The sequence below is a fragment of the Ovis canadensis genome, chromosome 1 (genome assembly GCF_042477335.2).
Source record: "Ovis canadensis isolate MfBH-ARS-UI-01 breed Bighorn chromosome 1, ARS-UI_OviCan_v2, whole genome shotgun sequence".
Classification (NCBI taxonomy): domain Eukaryota; kingdom Metazoa; phylum Chordata; class Mammalia; order Artiodactyla; family Bovidae; genus Ovis; species Ovis canadensis.
This window is the reverse complement of record NC_091245.1, coordinates 253,705,128-253,718,398: the sequence shown is the minus strand read 5'-3', so window position 1 is coordinate 253,718,398 and position 13,271 is coordinate 253,705,128. Positions and strand designations below refer to the sequence as shown.

The window sequence follows — 13,271 nt, the reverse complement described above, 5'->3', positions numbered from 1 at the left end:
TGTTAATCTAATTATTCCCTTATTTTCCAATTGCATTTGACTTAATTGGTATTTTAGAAACCTGTGTTTGAACAGACTATGCTGCACTCAGAAATATTCCAGGATTGTTTTGTAGTCTCCAGAGTGGTGAGCAGAACCTGAAGGCCATAAAAATCCCCTAAAATGGCTAAGGAATTCTTCACATACTTAGCAGATACTCATTCCACATAGCCAGCAGCAATAGCTATGTTTCTCTGTGGAGTCTGGGAAATCCAGAAACTGCCCTTCCAACTTAAAAACACTGTTATCTCATGTTTTCGATAGCCATCCCCCTAAGTTTCCACGTGCAGACACTTTATAGCTTTTAACCGAGTCTACTGAAGCCTTTTTATAATTTCATGGTGACTCTCATACTGGAATTCTGTTTGGGAGATGGATGGGGAGCCCTAACTGAAACACTTTTTTCACTTTGACTCAGGTATGTTTCCATATCCTGCCCTTTCCCTAGCCTATGAAGCCACAGGAGTCATCTGTGCACCATGTCACTGACTGTCACTTGCTGGGTGCCATTTCATGGGGGAAAATGGGATACTGAGAAGCCAGCCCTTTTCTCTTTGGCCTCTTGTTTATATTACTGAAGTAACTGAATAAAGCCTTGATGATTAATTGGCTTGGCTTATTCTAACTGACCACCTCAACTTCTGCCAGCTCAACACATGGGTGATAAGATTCTATTTTCTTCTAACAAAATATAAATACCACTGAAAAAATTAAATAGAATTAGTGTAGTACCTTTGGCTATCTTGCACTGGCAGATCTATTTGATTACTTCCTAGCAACAGAACTTCATAACCAACTTACTTATAATACTAGCTCAAACAAGCTTTTGTATGTTAAATTAATATCATTTGATATTGAAGATTGATTAGTTGAGAAGTAAATACAGATCTAAAGAAAAAATTTAATCTTCTCTGGTTATAAAAGGGAAAGAGACTTTCCCCTCCTTTTCTTGTAGCATTTCCTTTAGAAAACCTGTAGCTGTAAATCCTTTCTAAGTATGTAGATTCTGTTAAAATTTAAATAAGCCTCCTGCTTAAAATTAGCAGTGTCCTGGAAGCCTTAGAACCATCTCTTTGAAATAAGGACATCAAGGAAGAGGGTGCCTTGTCTCCTTTTCCCTATTGGAGCTTAGCCTAGGATCCTGGCTCTAAGCTGTAACTTTCCCCTTGTCACAAGATATAATTAAAGGGTGAGATTTCCTTTTGTCTTTGCAATCTCTTTAGCATACTGCCTCTAATGCACATAGCAGTCTGGCTCAATATTTATCCCAACTGTTATATAAAACTGTTTCTTTTTTTCCCTACACATGTGGAGAATATTCACTGGGTTGACAGATTTTTATTTCTAATTATTTCCTTAACATCAGTAGTTCTTTGAAAAAAATTCTACCTCTGTCCCTGCAAAAAATAAAAATTTGAAGTTTTACATTTAAAAAGTTTTTTTCATTGGGTTTTTGTTTGGTTTTAATTACTATTAGTGTGAGCTTGAGAGTCCAAATGCTTAGGTGTGGTCTGATGTCTTTCAAAGTTCTTCCACATGCCACCTGTGCAATATGGGCAAGTTATCTAACATTCTTAATTCTGTTTCACATCTAGATACTATAGAAGTTTAAATTCCAAATATAAATTTCTAAAAACACAAATCATTTCTTTAAAATTCAACAGAAAAATATAGGTAGGATTGGTTCTAAATCACAATTTTAAAGTCTAATAGTGAAAAATCACTCTCAAAATCACAGCACAAATGAACAACAAAAAATATATACACAGTAAATTCTCATTATTCATGGCAGTTATATTCAATAAAGTTACTGCATACACTGAATTAGTGAGGACTGAACCACTGCTCCTAGGGGAAATACAGGATCAGGTTCCTGCATGCCTCTCTGGTCACATTTTCCTCAACTGATCAATATATAACCTTGGTTTATGTGTGTTAATGTTTAAAGACATTAAAAAGACATCTTTTTTAATACTGTTGTTTAACATTGGACTCATAGCTAACAGCACCATAACTTATGCCTAAATGAACTTTCTCTAACATATATATATTCTCTGTACGGTACATCACAGCCTTCTTGTGAATAGAACACTAGACTGTACTTCAACACCATGCTTGGGACCATCTTGGAGAGATCACCAATAAAAAGCAAAGAATGGAAAACTACAAGCGGCATGTGACAACAGAAACAATGACTGTTTACATCATAAAGCGGAAATGCGGGCAGAGTATCACCTTGTTCAATAGCTGAAAATGTGTATACTGGGCATGTCCATGAATAACTGTGCAAGTGCCACCACTACTTATTTGAAGATTAAAAACAAATTACAGTAGGTAGGCAAATTCACAAATATGCAATCTGCAAACAATGAGGAATGACTAGGTATCTCTATGAATATATGAATAAGCATTTATGTGTGTATGTATGTTCACTGATACACTAAAGTCAATAAAAGTCCAGTGAAGGGGATCAGGACATGCCATCCAAAATATGCCCTTTTAAGTGAGTTCCTAGTGGCCTAGTGGATTCCAGGCTTTCACTGCCTTGCCCCAGGTTCAATCCCTGGTCAGAGAACTGAGACCCCAGAAGCAACATGGTGTGGCCAAACAAAAACAAAACTTGTCATTTTGACATAAGAAATGTTTTAAACAGAAGAAACTTGAGAATTGATACATGCAGGAAGAACTCTCTGACCTCCCCCCTTTTCCCTGAAGCAGACCAAGAGATCCTCATGTGAGGGTACCCTCAAGGAGGGTAACAACCTGCCCTCCTTGTACCCTTTGTCTCTGAAGCAGGGAGACCGAAACTTTCCCCAATTTATTACCCTCAGCTTACACCCTTTTGTATTATTACATTTTCCAACTTTCTACTCACTCTTCATCAAACCTAGTTTTAAAATGCTTAGGATTAACTGTTTCTTCTTTGAGTTAGACAAGGCTGGTCATGGTGGAGAGGTCTGACAGAGCGTGGTCCACTGGAGAAGGGAATGGCAAGCCACTACAGTATTCTTGCATTGAGAACCCCATGAACAGTATGAAAAGACAAAATGATAGGATACCAAAAGAGGAACTCCCCAGGTCATTAAGGTGCCCAATATGCTACTGGAGATCAGTGGGAAAATAACTCCAGAAAGAATGAAGGGATGGAGGCAAAGCAAAAACAATACCCAGTTGTGGATGTGACTGGTGATAGAAGCATGATCTGATGCTGTAAAGAGCAATATTGCATAGGAACCTGGAATGTTAGGTCCATGAATCAAGGCAAATTGGAAGTGGTCAAACAAGGGTGAACGTTGACATTCTAGGAATCAGCAAACTAAAATGGACAGGACTGGGTGAATTTAACTCAGATGACCCTTATATCTACTACTGAGGGCAGGAATCCCTCAGAAGAAATGCAGTAGCCATCATGGTCAACAAAAGAGTCCGAAATGCAGTACTTGGAAGCAATCTCAAAAAAGACAGAATGATCTCTGTCTCCAAGGCAAACCATTCAATATCACAGTTATCCAAGTCTATGCCCCAACCAGTAACACTGAAGAAGCTGAAGTTGAACGGTTCTATGAAAACCTATAAGACCTTTTAGAACTAACACCCAAAAAACATGTCCTTTTCATTATAGGGGACTGGAATGCAAAAGTAGAAAGTCAAGAAACACCTGGAGTAACAGGCAAATTTGGTCTTGGAATGTGGAATGAAGCAGGGCAAAGACTAACAGAGGTTTGCCAAGAAAATGCACTGGTCACAGCAAACACCCTCTTCCAACAACACAAGAGAAGACTCTACACATGGACATCACCAGATGGTCAACACCGAAATCAGACTGATTATATTCTATGCAGCCAAAGATGGAGAAGCTCTATACAGTCAACAAAAACAAGACCAGGAGCTGACTGTGGCTCAGATCATGAACTCCTTATTACCAAATTCAGACTGAAACTGAAGAAAGTAGGGAAAAGCACTGGACCATTCAGGTATGACCTAAATCAAATCCCTTATGATTATACAGTGGAAGTGAGAAATACATTTAAGAGCCTAGATCTGATAGACAGAGTGCCTGATGAACTATGGAATGAGGTTTGTGACATAGTACAGGAGATAGGGATCAAGACCATCGGAAAGGAAATGCAAAAAAGCAAAATGGCTGTCTGGGGAGGCCTTATAAATAGCTGTGAAAAGAAGAAAGGCGAAAAGCAAAGGAGAAAAGGAAAGATATAAGCATCTAAATGGAGAGTTCCACAGAATAGCAAGAAGAGATAAGAAAGCCTTCTTCAGCGATCAATGCAAAGAAATAGAGGAAAACAACAGAATGGGAAAGACTAGAGATCTCTTCAAGAAAATTAGAGATACCAAGGGAACATTTCATGCAAAGATGGGCTTGATAAAGGACAGAAATGGTATGGACCTAACAGAGGCAGAAGATATTAAGAAGAGGTGGCAAGAATACACAGAAGAACTGTACAAAAAAGATCTTCATGACCCAGATAATCATGATGATGTGATCACTAATCTAGAGCCAGACATGTGGGAAAGTGAAGTCAAGTGGGCCTTAGAAAGCATCACTACAAACAAAGATAGTGGAGGTGATGGAATTCCAGTTGAGCTGTTTCAAATCCTGAAAGATGATGCTGTGAAAGTGCTGCACTCGATATACCAGCAAATTTGGAAAACTCAGCAGTGGCCACAGGACTGGAAAAGGTCAGTTTTCATTCCAATTCCAAAGAAAGGAAATGCAAAAGAATGCTCAAACTACCGCACAATTGCACTCATCTCACATGCTAGAAAAGTAATGCTCAAAATTCTCCAAGCCAGGCTTCAGCAATACGTGAACCATGAACTCCCTCATGTTCAAGCTGGTTTTAGAAAAGGCAGAGGAACCAGAGATTAAATTGCCAACATCTGCTGGATCATGGAAAAAGCAAGAGAGTTCCAGAAAAACATTTATTTCTGCTTTATTGACTATGCCAAAGCCTTTGACTGTGTGGATCACAATAAACTGTGGAAAATTCTGAAAGAGATGGGAATACCAGACCACCTGACCTGTCTCTTGAGAAATCTGTATGCAGGTCAGGAAGCAACAGTTAGAACTGGACATGGAACAACAGACTGGTTCCAAATAGGAAACAGAGTAAGTCAAGGCTGTATATTGTCACCCTGCTTATTTAACTTATATGCAGAGTACATCATAAGAAACGCTGGAATGGAAGAAACACAAGCTGGAATCAAGATTGCCAGGAGAAATATCAATAACCTCAGATATGCAGATGACACCACCCTTATGGCAGAAAGTGAAGAGGAATTAAAAAGCCTCTTGACGAAAGTGATAAGAGAGTGAAAAAGTTGGCTTAAGGCTCAATATTCAGAAAACAAAGATCATGGCATCCAGTCCCATCACTTCATGGCAAATAGATGGGGAAACAGTGGAAACAGTGTCAGACTTTATTTTGGGGGGCTCCAAAATCACTGCAGATGGTGACTGCAGCCATGAAATTAAAAGACGCTTACTCCTTGGAAGAAAAGTTATGACCAATCTAGATAGTATATTCAAAAGCAGAGACATTACTTTGCCGACTAAGGTCCGTCTAGTCAAGGCTATGATTTTTCCTGTGGTCATGTATGCGTGTGAGAGTTGGACTGTGAAGAAGGCTGAGCACTGAAGAATTGATGCTTTTGAAATGTGGTATTGGAGAAGACTCCTGAGAGTCCCTTGGACTGCAAGGAGATCCAACCAGTCCATTCTGAAGGAGATCAACCCTGGGATTTATTTGGAGGGAATGATGCTAAAGCTGAAACTCCAGTACTTTGGCCACCTCATGAGAAGAGTTGACTCATTGGAAAAGACTCTGATGCTGGGAGGGATTGGGGGCAGGAGGAGAAGGGGACGACAGAGGATGAGATGGCTGGATGGCATCACTGACTCGATGGACGTGAGTCTCAGTGAACTCAGGGAGATGGTGATGGACAGGGAAACCTGGCATGCTGCGATTCATGCGGTTGCAAAGAGTCGGACACGACTGAGCAACTGAACTGAACTGAACTAACTGTTTCTTCAAGTCTTCATTTCTTCTCAGGTCAGGTAAAACTTAAACAAATTTATACTTTTTTCATGTTAATCTGTCTTTGTCAGTTTAATTTTCAGGCCCAGCCAGAGATCCTCAGAGGATTGTAAAGTTTTCCTCCTCTGCACTTTCTCCTCTGACTTTTTGTCCACCTTATATATTCCTCTTTTCAGCTGCTCCTTAACCAATTTTCCTATCTCAGTTAATGTTCCAACAACTACTTCGTTATTCAGGACTAAAAATTAGTGCTGATTAAGCTTATTTTTGTATCTCTTGAGTCTTAATCTTTTCCCCCTCAACTGCCTATACCCCTAATCCATCCTCAATTCATCATCAAGAGTGATCACCAAGTTCTACCTCCAATACTCCAAATACTTCTTACCACCTCCACTCCTGCCACCTTTGACCATGTCACCACCACCTCTTGTCCAAACTCGTACAATAGCAACTCTCACACCATTTTACCTTTGGTACCTACACTATAGGGGCTCCCCTGTTGGCTCAGATGGTAAAGAATCTGTCTGCAATACAGGAGACCTGGGTTCAATCCCTGAGTCAGGAAGATCCCCTGGAGAAGGGAATGGCTACCCACTCCAGCACTCTTGCCTGGAAAACCCCCATGGACAGAGGAGCCTGGTGGGCTACAGTTCATGTGGTCACAAAGAGTTGGACACAACTGAGCAACTAACACATTTTCACCTGTACTATATCAAAACTGTCTTATTTTTCCATTGCCCTTTACATAAGATTCATGAGAACAGGAACCTTTCTTTTTGGTTTACCACTGTAATTTCAGTATCTAGAATGCCAAACAGATAGGAAGAGGTACTATAAGTACCTAAAATGTTAAACAATAATAGCAGGAAGGGAAAAAATATTAATTGAACCTTTCTGAACCTTCCATTTCTCTTTTTTAGTTTTCCTTCCCTACTATCTTAACTCAATATGTAATTCCTGGATGGCCAGAATACTTGCCTTTCACTGCAGCATGTGTTACCATAAAGAAAATGTAGCTATCACTGAAAACTGAATCAACATAGGCTAATAGAACTGATTTAATACATCTAATGCATATATTAACTCATATCATTTTTAAAATATTTCATCCCCATGCTCACCACACTACTTCAAGTCTCATTCCCTTGAATCAAAGAGTAGACATAGCTAATTTTCAGAAAATACTATCACCATTTGAGGACCAATCTGCTGAAATTCCTGTGAGTATGTGCTTTTCAAAGTCATAAAAGAGAAGTAGTGGATATGAATGGCTCACTGCATTCATTCTGATACTTTAAGCTTTAAAATATGATAAGGCTATGTATTATTCAGGTCATCACTACCACCAACAAAAATTTGGGCCTTGTTGCCTCTAATTTCAATGATTCTCCTGCAATTTCTCCATGACTTCCAAAGTCAACTAATTAAAATCTTTGCCTTTTATATCAGAAAATTACCTTTTCCTTGTTCTTATCTAAGATGAATATATAGCCAAATCTATCACAGTAGAAAGTTTTTAAACTGTGGAACCAGAAATATCCCTTTTTAAAGTCTTCTCCACAACCCTCCCACCCCCCACCCCTTGGCCCTGCCCATCAACCTGGTAATTTTAAGCCACAGCCACTATCAGGTAAGTTGACAGGTTAGTAAAAATAAATAATAAGATATAAAATCCTAATAAATTTGTAACTATGGTAAAATATAATTACTTGATGTTTTTCTTAAGGGCTTTCTCCAGTTTCTTCACTTGTTGTTTATAAAGTCTTAATTCATGCTGTGTGGGCCTGTAGAAAATAAATCATGTTGAACACATTCAATTTACTTAATAAAACTATAAAGATATTTAATAATAATAAAGTATACTCTATTACTTGTCATAAATATGCTTAAAAATTCTTAAAATTTTTCATAACTGCTAATGAGGTATTTATTGGCCATTGGATTTCTTCTTCTGTGTATCCCCTATTCAAAACTTTCTACCCACTTTTATTGTTATTAACCTATTACTTGCTTTTATAGTGAATTATCTCAAATGCACAAACAAGAATAGAGTAAAACAAATAGTGGTGTGTCCATGCCTCAGGCTTTATCAAAGCTGAATAGTAATCTGTTTAAAATCTTTTAACTAAAACCTTATACGGCTACTTCAAACTCAGTGTCCCTAATTATTGCCATTGCTCTCTCTTTCCCATACCATGGGCTTCCCTGGTGGCTCAGCTGGTAAAGAATCCACCAGCAATGCAGGAGACCCCAGTTTGATTCCTGGGTTGGGAAGATCTGCTGGAGAAGGGATAGGCTACCCATTCCAGTATTCTAGGGCTTCCCTTGTGGTTTAAATGGTAAAAAATCTGCCTGTAATAAGGGAGACCTGGGTTTGATCCCTAGTTTGAGAAGATGTCCTGGAGAAGGGAACGGCTACCAACTCCAATATTCTGGTCTGGAGAATTCCATGGACTGTATAGTCCATGAGGTCACAAAGAGTCAGACACGACCGAGGAACTTTCACTTTCACTTTTCACTGCCCATACGACAGGTGGGCAGCTCAAATTCATTGTTCATTATTCCCATGCATGTTTTACCAATTTTCCCCTCATATTTATATAACCATAAATTTACACATTACTATGTGGCAGGCTTTTAAACCTTATAGAAATGGTTTTGATCGTAGGTATCAGTTTCCTCTCCATTAAAGTATAAGCTTTACAAAACAAGATATTTGTTTTGTTCGTTATATACGATATCAGAACTTAGGACCATGTCTAACTTACAATAGGTATCCAACAATATTTAATGAAAAGTCTCAACATTGTACATTCATTATTACTTTCTGTCAACATGTAGAGTGCCTTCCTTCTGTGGTAGTATGCTTGTATATAAATAAACCTTTCTGTTGTATGCCATTTAAACTTTAAAATTTTTCTCCTTTCCCACAACACATGTATATGATGAAATAAGACATTCTAAAGTAATTTGGAAAAAAATTAAAAATAATTTGTGAAACGGAAACTTACTGGCATAGGCTAAATCTATTCTGAGTTCCTAGCCAGTTTTATCTTCTTCCTATTTTCTCACTCCCCTTGCTTACACACATATTTTTGTTCTTTCTATCATATGAGAGGCTAATGACTAAAATGAGTATACAAATATGAGGTCCCCAACATTAGTTTTAGAGTAAAGGGGATAGGATGACTGATTTAACATTCAAAATTCCACTATTTGCTTAAATAAAAGTTAAATAAAAACAAGTTTCTCTCACCTGGTTTCCAAATCTTTTTGAAGATTGAGCTTTTCACTTAAAAGTATGTCTATCTTAGTTTTTGACTCCTTGAGTTGATTCTGTAATGACTGCAACATAGTGAATAAACAGTTAACTTTCCTAAGAAATTAGATTATTATTTTACTTTATTAAAAAGTATTTATCAATCATATAGTCCTCCATACCATTAGAAGGCCGTTGTAAGTGGGTGAAGCACTCAGGCTTCTATAATCTTCTTCTTCTGACTGACTTTCATCTTCTTTATATAGTCTATGAAAAAATACATGTAGTGTATTTATGAAAAAATTATCTCCAAAGGAAAAAAAAATCTAGTTAACAAAAATTAAATCAATACAATAAGGGCTTGATAACCTCAACATAAACTAAAACTTAAACCAAATTTCCTACTTATCCTTACAGAAAATTGTATTAGAACATACTACTTATTAACTAGTACTACAGTATACATTTGTTCACTAATGCCTTAACTGGAATTTAAGATCCACGCAAACCAGAAGTTTGTCTTGTTCACCACTGTATCTCACTGCCCAGAATAGAGGGCTTAAGAAGGGGTAGAAAAACACCTGTTGAATGAAAAAAGAATATTGTTTTCTCCTTCCACTACTTTTAGATCACAAAAAACTATATCAAAAAAATACAGAGTATAAGTGAACAAGGCCACAAGTTTAGTGGCCCTGATTAAGTCCTGACATCTTCATTAATGAGTTGTATTATTTGGGTAAGTCAGTCTCTCAGAATTTTTCTTCTCATCTGTAGAACAGAGATAATTTCTATCACATCTACCTCACAAAATTGGTTTTAAAAGTAAATAAAAGACATCAAAACATTGCATGAGCTACACAGTACTAGCAAATCAGTATTAATGTTTTTAAAACCGATAACACTAATACTGGGCTGTCCGGGACGGTAAACACTAGGTACATACAGGCAATGAGTGCTTGAAATATGGCTAGTACAACTATCCATTTTAATTCTATTTCATTTTAATTAAAATTTTAAGGGTGAAGCAGTGTAAAATATCCTTCTGTTAAACACAACTTTATTGTTTAGGACTACCTTCCACTTTGATGCATCATGTTAAGGTATTAATGTTGTGGCCTGGGTTGTACAGAGTGTGTGTGTGGTTTGTAGTACCATATATTAATACAAACTCACCACCAGTCTAGTGAGGATCAATGGATTGATTCAATCAGAATGATACCAATATAACACTGTTTGTTCTGATACTATATTTATGGAGATAGCTATATAATCATAATTGATATATTTATCATTTTAATTATAAAAACTAAGGCTTTTAAAAATTATGGACAGATTTTTTTAAAAAATCAAGTGGAGATGAAAACATCTGAGAGAGTAAAATAACTGAAACAGTAAACAAAAGAGACTGAAAGAATGTCACAAATTTCCTGATGAAGAACAAACTGGAAAAGCTGTTGGTTCAGAAGAGATGAAAGAAAAATAAAAAAACTGATAAACAGGACTTCATGAAAAGTAAAACAATTCTGAGCTTCAAAGGACATCATTAAGGGGGAAAAAAAAGAAAATTTACAGAATGGGGTAAAATATTTGCAAACCTGATAAAGAACTTGTATCCACAATTAATAAACAACTCATAATTTGACAAAAAGACAAAAAAACTCAATTTAAAAATGAGCAAAGGACATCAGTAGGCATTTCCCCAAAATGCCTACTGTAAACATATAAATGGACAGTAAACATAAAAGACACTATCATTAGTTCTTTGAGCTATCACTTTTCGATATTCATAAAGTTGTGTCACTATCTCCACAATCAATTTTATTTATATTCTGGCCATGCCATGGAGCACATGGGATTTTATTTCCCCAACCAAGGATCAAATCCATGCACCCTTTATTAGAAGCAGGAGTCTTAACCACTGGAGCACCAGGGAAGTCCCTCCACAATCAATTTTAGAACATGTTCACCACCCATGGAGAAACACCATCCCATTAGCAATTACTTTCCCCTTACTCTCTACCCTGAGTCCTACTCCACTACAATCCAGTTCCTAGGCAACTACTCATCTACTTTCTTTTTTTATGGATTGCATATTCTGGACATTTCATGTAAATGGAATTGCATATTTTGTGATGTTGGGCTGCAGGGAAAGAGGGGCTGCAGGGAAAGAGGGGCTCAGGGCAGAGAGTGACTAATGGGTATGGCGTTTTCTGCTTCTCAGTGGATGACGTCCATGTTCTAAAATTGATTACAGAGATGGTGACACAATTTGTGAATATTCTAAAACTACTCAGTCATATATTTTAAAACAGTGAATTTTATGGCATGTGAATTCTCAATAAAGTTATTTTTAAAAGTTGTTAAATAAAAAATGTTTTAGGATAATAAAGTAGATAATGATAGGAAAGTATTTTCAGTAAATACATAATAGATACATTAAGACAATTCCTCTCAACAGTCAAAAGAGAATCTAAGTCACCAAAATAAAAACTAACCACACAAAAACACTTCTAAAATAAGCTTTTAGCAAAATCTGAGCTTATAACTTTGGCCAGTAACAAAACATTTTGAGGTCTTACACAAAAATAGAAACTATTCTTACATGAAATACATTATTTTCTATGAAAATTTTGCTGCAAAATTATGAGAAGATAACTAAAACATTTTTATAAGAAAAAGGAAAGATCTTCAATTAAGCTCACAAACAACTGCCTGGAGAATACAAGACCTTTCTTATAATACCAAAGAGCAACTGATTTAATTTTTAAAATTACATTTTTAGATGAATCAAATGCTCAATTAACACTGTGGGGATGTTCTGTCATCAGAGGACCTCCAGATTTATTAAGAAATGTTGACAACTGGAAGCTTTAAAAAAAAAATCTGACTTATGGCACATCTTTGAATTTTACATATCTATCAAAGAAGAATTTCACCAAGACATGAAACAACCTTTTTCATTTTTCCACAACAGAAGGTAGTTCTGTAACATCAGAAATTTAGATTTACTAAGATTTTTTAAAAACTGCTTTTGCAGTCTTATTGCTTTGCTATACTGTATAAGACATATTGGAAATCTGCTAGTTTTTTGAAACAGACTGTGAATGTCATGAATTCAGTTGTTAAAATTATACAGCACATATATAAATGTGATGCCAGTTTGTAGGACCATTGAAACAAACAGAAAACAATGACTTTAACCATCTTTTGTGTTTTTTGTCAATGCTTATTGGTTTAGTCATGGAAAAGTTACAAAGACTAACTATACTGTTAACCTGAATTCAAAATTTTCTTGGAAAAAAAAGTACTTGCCAAATGCTCAAACACAAAAAATAGTGTGGTGGTGGTTTAGTCACTAAGTCGTGTCCGACTCAAGTGACCCATGGACTGCAGCCCACCAAGCTCCTCTGTCCGTGGGATTTTCCAGGCAATAATGGAGTGCTTTGCCATTTCCTTCTCCAGGGAATCTTCCCGACTGAGGGATCAAACCTGGGTGTCCTTCACCGCAGGCAGACTCTTTACCAACTGAGCTATCAGGGAAGCCTACTCACTCGTATCATTCTATATATGAGTAAGCAAAATTTGAAGCTCCAAAGAAAAAAAGGCATGTCTGTGTCTAGCTAATAGGTTATGAGAATTTATACTGAAATGAAACTTTATAATACAAACCAATATTGACTTCATACATGTTTTTCTAATATTAATAATATGATTTTAGTTGCTACTGATAGATTTAGAGTTGCTTTTCAATTTTGCAGCATCCTTCTGAATTAAATAGTAGTGAATTTAAGTTGGGTATAGTTTTTAATCATTAATTCAGTCAAACCAATTATTCTAAAAAAGATGAGTCAGTTGTATAAATGTAGATGTAAATATTAAAGGAAAAAATTTTTGTACTTGACTTAGTTGCTAGAGAA

General features: G+C 36.6%; 1 protein-coding gene across 30 annotated transcripts in view; it reads right to left on the bottom strand.

The window, feature by feature from the left end:
• CEP70 (centrosomal protein 70) overlaps positions 1 to 13,271 on the bottom strand; it is a 96,798-nt gene that overhangs the window by 38,035 nt on the left and 45,492 nt on the right. For all 30 annotated transcript variants that reach the window (XR_011251455.1, XR_011251458.1, XR_011251469.1 and 27 more), the window contains 3 exons: positions 9,537 to 9,621; positions 9,352 to 9,440; positions 7,805 to 7,879 (listed from right to left, as the gene is read on the bottom strand). Coding sequence is in view for 27 of the 30 variants with exons in the window: in XM_069564280.1 (XP_069420381.1) it covers positions 7,805 to 7,879; positions 9,352 to 9,440; positions 9,537 to 9,621 (249 nt within the window). In the remaining 3 variants the exon portion in view is untranslated. The remainder of the gene's footprint in view (positions 1 to 7,804; positions 7,880 to 9,351; positions 9,441 to 9,536; positions 9,622 to 13,271) is intronic.